This window comes from Buteo buteo, unplaced genomic scaffold, assembly GCF_964188355.1.
Source record: "Buteo buteo unplaced genomic scaffold, bButBut1.hap1.1 HAP1_SCAFFOLD_74, whole genome shotgun sequence".
Classification (NCBI taxonomy): domain Eukaryota; kingdom Metazoa; phylum Chordata; class Aves; order Accipitriformes; family Accipitridae; genus Buteo; species Buteo buteo.
This window is the reverse complement of record NW_027439238.1, coordinates 214,494-222,569: the sequence shown is the minus strand read 5'-3', so window position 1 is coordinate 222,569 and position 8,076 is coordinate 214,494. Positions and strand designations below refer to the sequence as shown.

The 8,076-nt window shown below is 55.5% G+C and overlaps 1 protein-coding gene across 1 annotated transcript; it reads left to right on the top strand.

Annotated features, from left to right (window-relative positions):
* The first annotated feature begins 266 nt into the window (after positions 1-266).
* Positions 267-2,243, top strand: LOC142027865 (T-cell activation Rho GTPase-activating protein-like). The gene is made up of 5 exons (XM_075022064.1): positions 267-577; positions 735-930; positions 1,158-1,275; positions 1,429-1,571; positions 2,017-2,243. Exons 1-5 carry the CDS (start codon positions 291-293, stop codon positions 2,110-2,112), a joined length of 840 nt encoding a protein of 279 aa, XP_074878165.1. The 5' UTR covers positions 267-290; the 3' UTR covers positions 2,113-2,243.
* Positions 2,244-8,076: the final 5,833 nt, after the last annotated feature.

The window sequence follows — 8,076 nt, the reverse complement described above, 5'->3', positions numbered from 1 at the left end:
CCTGGCCGGGGGGGTCCCCAGCCCTCCAGATGCTCCCTAGAGGCGGTAGGAGCCCTCCCTCCGGCTGCTCCACAGGGGACACGGGCGTCCCCAGGAGCTGCGGGGATGGCGGCTTGGGCTCTTCACCCCCAGCAAGGAGCCCGCTCTGGGGCAGTGCTCTGGCCACCGCTGTCGGAAGGCAGCTCCTCGGCCAAGCAACTGTCCTCCTGCCTCTCCTGCAGGAGCTGCTGGCTGTCCTGCGCCGGGAAGGACCGTCGACGGAGGGGATATTCCGCAAAGCTGCCAGCGGGATGGAACTTCGGGAGCTGCGGGAGGCCCTGGACCGCGACGCCGATGTCGACCTGGGCAACCAGCCTGCACTCCTGCTGGCCGCCGTCTTGAAGGTGAGCGCTTCTGACCTGCGGCTGGAGGAGCTCCTGGCCGGCCTGGAAACTTCAAAGGCTCACCCAGAGCCCTTGGCATTGCAGGACTTCCTCCGAAGCATCCCCGACAAGCTGCTGGTGACCCACCTCTACGAGGACTGGATGGCAGCCATGGAGAGGACCAGCAAGGAGGAGAAGGTCTCCGAGCTGAAAGCGTAAGTGCGGGCAGCAGCCTGCCTGTTGAGCAGGAGCCCTGGCCGCTGGCTGAGAGCACCTGGAAAGCTGGGCAACTCAGCCGCTGGCTCCCCCCTGCCTTGGACAACAGGCCTGGGCAAAATCTGCTTTGTCAACCTAGTGTCCCTGTTCCCTCAGGGTGGCCGAGAAGTTGCCTGCAGCCAACCTCTTCCTCCTCAAGCGGCTGCTGTCCCTCCTCCAGCACATCGGCCGCAACGCAGCCACCAGCAGGATGAGCTGCAGCAACCTGGCCATCTGCCTTGGGCCAAACCTGCTGAGCCCACCCGACGAGGACCTGCTCCCGCTCCAGGCCATGCTGGAGGTGACCGAGAAGGTGCGCTGTGTTGGCAAGCCGGCTGCAGCCTTGCCGGCCTATCCGAGCTTGGCTGCTCAGAGGTCCCTGGCTGCCTCCTCCCTTGAGCAAATGCCGGTGGGGTGGCTGCCTGCAAAGGCAGCCCCGCAGCCACAGCCATCTGTGCAGAGGCAAGGGTCGGGAGTGGGAAAGGCTGCTTGGGACAACTTCAGGCAGCTGGGTTGAGAGCAAGGGTTTGATGTGTGCAGGTGAACACGCTGGCGCTGTTTATGATTGAAAATTGCGGCGACATTGTTGGGGAGGAGGTGGCTGGCCGCTCCTGTCCATCAGCTGGGGAGTCGCCAGCCCCCACGGACGGAGCCACAGGTATGAGGAGGAACTGAGGGCTGTCCCAGGCTGGGGCTCGGGATACCAGAAACCTCAACGTCAAGAAGAAAACCGGTGTAGGGCTTGGGGTGGGTTTTGCTTTGGGTGTGCTACTTCCAAGGCGTCACTGCTGCACATGGTTTTGCTTTCTAGACCTGCCTTTGGAAGAGCAAAGTGGCCCTGCAGGCAGAGGAGACCAGGGCCACCAGGCAGAAGCCATTCTGCATGCATCCCCCTCTCTGGGTGTCCTCAAAGGAGCTGGGGGAGACATGGTGGCGGAGTCCAAAACGACAGAGGTATGTCAGCTCTGCTCCACAAGCACCGTGACAGTGTCTCTCGGGTAGGAGGGTAGTTTCTGAGGAGGCCAAGTAGCTGCTGGGCCTCCTCCGGCCAGCCGATGGCTTGTGTGTTTGGGGTTCCTCCTCCTCCCCCACGGAATCATACGTTGTATGGAAAACTGGAAAGGTCCTTTCTCAAATGCATTAAGCATGTGCTTAATCCAACCAAATACCTACAAAAAGACAGCGGGGAGTAGCTGTCAACTTGAGAGGGCTTTTGCTCGGATCCTACTTCATCACAGTTTCATCAAGTCTGTTTTGGGGCAGGTGGACTGTGCAAAATGTGGATGCATGATGCAAAGCAGCATCTTCCCCAGAGAGCTAAGGTGGTAATTTGGCAAGCAGTCCCTTACTACTCCAGGCCGTCCCTTGCCACCCCTGAACTCCAACAATTCTGGTTTAGGCACCTCCAGCTTTGCCTCCAGCCACCCTCGAGAGCACGGCAGAGCCCCTGCTACGCCCGCAACAACTGGGCAGCCTTTCAGAGGAAAGAAGGTAAAACGAGTCACTTTGGGTTAAAATCAGAACTGTCTCCGCTGGATCGTGGCCTTACCTATCTAAGCACACTGTGGGATGGAAAGGTTTGCAGGCTCTCCTCGGGACAAGGAAAAGAGAAGGAACCGAAGGAGGAAACAGGCCTGGGGAGATGAAAGCTGTGCAGAAAAAAAGAGGAGGAAGAGAGAAAACAGATTGGGGGATCGCAAACGGAAAAGATGCAGGAAGGTCCGGCAGGTCAAGAAGCCCAGGTGTGTACCAGGCTCTGCTGCCCATCCAACTCTCAGCACTGCTCTAAGTCAGGCCAACCCGCTGGCAAGGCACGGCGAAGGATGGTGCTGCGCAGGGTCTGGCAAGAACCCCGTGGCCGCTCCCCAGGGGCTCCCCATCGAGCCCTGCTGCGTGGCACAGGGGCCCTGTGCATCTCTGCGCGCGCACAGCTCTCTAAGGGCATTCCCCGTGGGGATAAGGCGCCAGAGCCCTCCCCTCGGCAATGCCAGCCGTAGCTCGCTCTCTTCTGGGCTATGAGCAATTCCTCGTCAACGGTGTTCCCCAGAGAGAGGGCAACCAAACCCTGCCTCTTCCTGGCGCTGTGCATTCAGCAGCGCTCTCTGACTCTGTCCTTGTAGGTGCCGTTTTCCTGTTACTGGCTGAACCCCTGTGAGCCCTGGGCCCGCCCCCCACCGCAGTTAATGTTCTCAATAAAACGGTTTTTCTCTCTTCTGACTGTGTCCGCCATCGGCTGTTCTGGAGCGGGCAGCTGCTGTTTGAGGATGACCCCTCGGGGAGGAGTTTGGGATTGTGCCTTGTCCCAGCATCCTTGCCGGCGCGCATGAGGGCTGGGTTCAGGTGCTTTAGGAGTGAAAGCAAGGCACAGAGTTGCACAGGAGGGTGGAGGTTGGAAGGGAGCTGTGGAGGTCGTCCAAGCCCTCTGCTCAAGCAGGCTCCCTTAGAGCAGGTTGCCCAGGACCACGTCCTGGTGCGTTTGGGCTACCTCGGAGGAGCAGCCCCATGAGCTCCGAGCGAGGGCAAGATGTAGGCAGACACGGTGGCCAGGAAGGGCTGAAGGTCCGTATGCAGCCACCGTCACCTGCAGCTTGCTGCTCCCTGCGGCCATCACCCTTGCACAGCGAGTGCCGGGCAGTTTCTGCAGAATCCCCTCGCTCATGGCAACGGTATAAACCCAACCGCCGTGCTGGGCGGTAGGAATGCGTCAGCTCGCCCCAAAAAGCTTTGGAAGGGGCTCCAACAGCAGCCGGACTGCTGAGGCTTTTGTGCGCCCCGGTGTGATACAGGGGATGCCTGCACCCTGAGGGAGGAGGAAGGATGAGCACTCTCCCCGTCCGTCCGTCCGTGGGTAGGTAACTCTTTTGCTCACAGGTTGTGGTGGTTTAAGCCTGGCCGGTGGCTGAGCACCACACAGCCGCTTGCTCCCTGCCCCCCAGGGGGATGGCGGGGGAGAATCGGAAGGGTGAGAGCCCCGACCGTATCGCCACAGCAGGCTTCGCCCTCCCGGTGTCCCATCACGCTGGGACCCCCCACAGCACTGCCCAGTGACACACTGGGGGGAGTAGGGGGCACTGGGGGGAACCGAGGGGGTCACAGGAGGTTACAGGTGTGTGGGCAGGGGGCGGAAGGGGGGCACTGGGGGACGAGTGGGGAATGGCGGGGGGACCTTAAAGGGTCAGCAGCGGCACAGGGGCCGAGCAGAGGGACGGAGAGTAGCATCTGGCTGGCCCATCGGACCCCTGCCCGTTAACCCAGGCCCCACTGGTGCTGTTCCTCACCCCCAGCGAGCCTCCGCACATCTGCAGGGGGCAGGGGCAGCTCCACACAGGGAGGCCACCAGCAGAGACGTGGTTTTGTCCCTTGGGCTGCTGTGCACGCTGGCCCGGCTGCGAGCCCACGTGAGCCTCAGCCCCCTGTCCCGCGGGTCCCACCACACGCGCGTGACCCAAACGGAACGCTCTGCAAAGTTCGCTCAAAGGAAGCACGTGCTTCCGCCTTGCCCAGTCCTTCCTAAAGGTGTTCCTTGGTAAAGGTGAGGATGTAAGCGGGAACGGAGCCCCTTTCTGGGTTGAACAGCAGGCTGAGGGGGGCTCCTGCTGTGGCGGGGGCACCGGCAAGGGCCAAGCTGGCCAGTCTTCCTTCGTCCCGGTCTTCAGAGGTGGCAACCTCCTGCGTGCTCTGGGCTGGCACAGCCTTGCCCGTGAGCCAGAGGAAGCTTCCCTCTCCCCGAGTCCAGAGTCCTGCCCCATACACGGCACCCTGGGGCAAAGGGCAGAGGAACCAAGAGGTTCCCCTCCTTCGCAGGGTCCCCAGCGTCAGCTGTAGCATCGCGCCTATCCTTTGTAGTGCCCAGAGCCTCCTGTTTCGGGCCGAAATCCTCGGTTTTCGGGTCCAAACCCGCCTTTGATGACCCCCAGCCTTTCCTCAGGGCCCACAGCTCCATGCTGAGGCTCTCAGCCCTAAAGGTGGAGTTCGTTGCCTGGCAACCTCCACCCAGCAGTCCCTGGGGAGTCAGTGGGCCCAGGACAGCCAATCGCATTTGAGGAGGCGGGGGCAAGGCATGTGATCGATAGGTAACCCACCAGTCAAGCTTCGAGGCCTGCAGGAGAGGTGGCAAGAGGGGAAAAAGCCGGGCTCCCTGCCGGGTGTGTGTGTGGGGGGGGTGTTGGTTGGAGGCGGGGCATGCCCGCTCCACCAATCACAGCTGGCAAGAGCAAAGCAGAGATGACTGATGAGCCGCCTGACCCATCACTGGATGGGAGGAGCGATCTCATGCAGCCAATCGGAGGAAACATCGCCTCAGGGAAGGGCGGGCCCCAAAGCAGGGCACAGTGGCAGCCGAGGGGAGCGATCCTCCGAGGCAGCACCGCCTGAAGGGAGGAGACTGGCAGCCCTCCCCAGCTGTGCTGACCCATGGGAGAAGAAGGTGGGGCCTTCTCCTGGGGCCAGGAGTTTCCTCTAGGCACCTGCAGTGCCGAGGGCTCCGGCAGTCCTGGGAGCTGAGTGTGCCAGGCGCAGGGCAAGCGGCTGAGCTGGGCGTTCTCCAGCGGCAGGCATTTGGACGAGGGGGGCTCGGCGGGAACCCGTCTTGCCCTCCCGCTTCTTCTTGTGCTTCTTGAAGTGGAAGCACTTGTGCAAGGCTCCAGGAGGAGTTCATTTGGTGCCCGCCCTTGCTAATTGCAGGTGGGTGGTCTGCAGCGGGCAGGGAATGGGACAGGACTGCTCGCAGGAATGCCGTGGGAGGGGAGGTCCGTCGCTCAGGGAGACAAGGATGAAGGGTGGGCATTGAGGGTTGTGGTGCTTCTCTTCCCAGGTCACCATTACGCGTGAGGAAGCTCTGCTTCCCTGGCAGTGGCCGAACATCTGCCTGCCCTCGGGAAGCCAAAGGCAGAAATCAAGCAAGAGTCGGGATGGAGTTGCAGGAATAGTCGCCACCTGTCGACCCCAGCTGTCGCCCCAGTTCATTCTCTGTGTGGAGAGGCAGTTCAGGGTGCCAGGAAAAGGTAATTTAAGGGATCTCCACTGCTTATCGGTTCTGCTGACTCTCATGACTTTACTGGCATTGTGGCATTTGGTGCTAATGCCAAAGCTCTTGGGGAAATCTGTGTCAGGGTATTGGCATCTCTTAGGGTTGTGATCCTGTGGTAGGGGGGAAAGCTAAAAAAATGAGACACAACTGTAAGTAAAGAAGCAACATTGAGGGGGGGGGGGGAAATACATTTTCCCAAAACACTTTTGAGGTTTAGGGATTTGGTTTGAGAACTCTTGTTTTGGTGACACACTTGCTAATAAGTCCAAAAAGAGATTTATCTTTGCTTTCATTGAGATTTTGACTTGAGTGCAGTTAGTGATCTGCTGTAACCTTAAATCACTCCTGTCATCTGACCAATTCTCTGTTTTGTCTCTACTACTGAGCTGATTTTCTTATCTCAAATGTGGCATAAAATTTGCATGTACTTCCTGGAAATTGAAAGATTTAACAGTGCTTTGTGGAGTGCTATTCAGTCGATGGGCGCATGGCACACAAGAATTTAGGGGTAAAAGTTCTTTTAGAGGTTCTGAGGGTTATGGTCCTGCTGAAAGATTAGTGAGAAATTCAGCTACACAGTTGTCAGGACTCATAAAACTTGCCAAGACTGCAAATATGTGATGTCTGGGCTTTGGTGTTGACTAAGCACAGTGCAAACACAGGTGGATACAAAAGCTGGAAACAAGAGCTTAGGCATAAAAGAACCAAACCAAACCAAAACCCAAGATGATGGAAGAGAGAAAAATGTCCTGCCAAAAATACTCCTTTAATTATTCACCGACAGAAAAGACAACTTCCAGAAGAGATTGTCTTCCTGGATGCAACTGTGAGAAGAAACCTAATTACTGAACCAAAATAGTACACATATTGTAGGATGATAATAATGCATTAAGTATAAAATAAATAAAAAGGCAGAAGAAGCCATGCTGCATTTCCTTCAGATTGTGGATTGCCTCTCTTCCAAAGATACTAGATGTTTATCTGCCCAGTACTAACAGCACTTAAATATTATTTGCTGTTTGTAAATGAAGTATTTGAATTGGAAGTAAAGGCTTAAGATTATGAAGCTTTTCACTGCCAACAAAATGTCTAGGTGCTGAAGGAGCTGGCTGCTTGCTGGTCCCAGGGTGCAGGTAAAGCTACTTTCTGATTATCAGAGATGAATCAGAATCTCGGACATTGCCTGACTCTTCATCATCTCGGTATCGTGCTGAATATCAGTAGCAGGCAGGGAAGGGGGTTCTTGTGTCCCTGTCTGAGATGCCAAATTGTGATTTCTGCTCTCTGTCCCAGGTACGTGCCTGTGCAGGCAGCTAGATGGGAGCTTTCCCTCTGCAGAGCACGGCTCTCTGCGGTTTGCAGAGAATAATGTTTTCTACAGCCTTGTTTTCAGCTTTAGGCAGGTCTGGCTTCATTTTTCGGGGGAGGCAAGAAGGCTTGCCTTCTGGGAGTGTGTTTCACCACTGTCCCATTTTTGCTGAGGTCCATGAGTGTCCCTAGTTGTGAGTAAAGGAGCCCTGGTGGGACTGTGGGGTGGAGATGTGCTGCTTTTTGCCCCTTCTGCCCCTCCTCTGAAGATCTGATAGCAGAAGTGTCTTTGAGACAGGTTTTTTGACCTGCTTCAATGCAGTAATGGATTACTGAGAAGCAGCAGTACCAGGGAGTATGAATGCAATTTTCTCTTGCATGATTTGGCTGAAGATCAGAAATGTGCTTCACTGAATAGGAACATTGTTGATTAAAATGGCATGACTGTTGATGCCATATTACAGCGGTATCTTGCAGTGTTGGAAGCTCAAATCTATCTTTTCGTGTTAACTTAAAGCTTAAACTCTGAGAAGACTGTAGGAATTTAAAAATCACCCTCTGCAACCTATGCAGACCTTGAGGTATGAGCCAGACTGAGAGGAGTGAAGAAAATGTGTTCATGCTTTTTTATCCAGCTGAAAGAGCTCTGTATAGCTTTAAATGCTGTTGCATCTCATTTTTAGTTGAATATAAGCAGATGGTAATAGATTAGGTGTCAGATATCTTGTGAGGGCAACTACCTGGCAATGACATATTATTAACAGTAGTTTAAATGATTGCACTTGTTTCAGAACAAAAAGTGGAGTTCTGTCTATTTTTAATCTGAGTTTCTGAACTATCTGATTGGAACTTAGTACTGGGGAGGCCTTCAATACAATTTTTTTTATGATGATCACTAGGGTGTGATGGTTGTCGGTTATTTTTAGGTGGTGTGGTCAAATCAGAGGTGTTGAAAGCTTACCCCTCATCTAATTGGGGTGGGTTTTGTTTGTTTTCGGTGCTTATTTCTTTTGGAAAAGCTGAAGATTAAAATCTCTCTGTATATACCCATGCACCCCTTCTCCATGGTGTTTACATAAATGTTTAGGCTGTTTTCCAGGCTGTTTCCTTCGTGCAAGACTG

Coding starts and splice junctions, on each gene's coding strand:
- LOC142027865 (XM_075022064.1), top strand. CDS start 291: ATGGAACTTCGGGAGCTGCGGGAGGCCCTGGACCGCGACGCCGATGTC. Junction 578..734: donor AAGGTCTCCGAGCTGAAAGC/GTAAGTGCGGGC, acceptor CTGTTCCCTCAG/GGTGGCCGAGAAGTTGCCTG. Junction 1,572..2,016: donor CGGAGTCCAAAACGACAGAG/GTATGTCAGCTC, acceptor ATTCTGGTTTAG/GCACCTCCAGCTTTGCCTCC.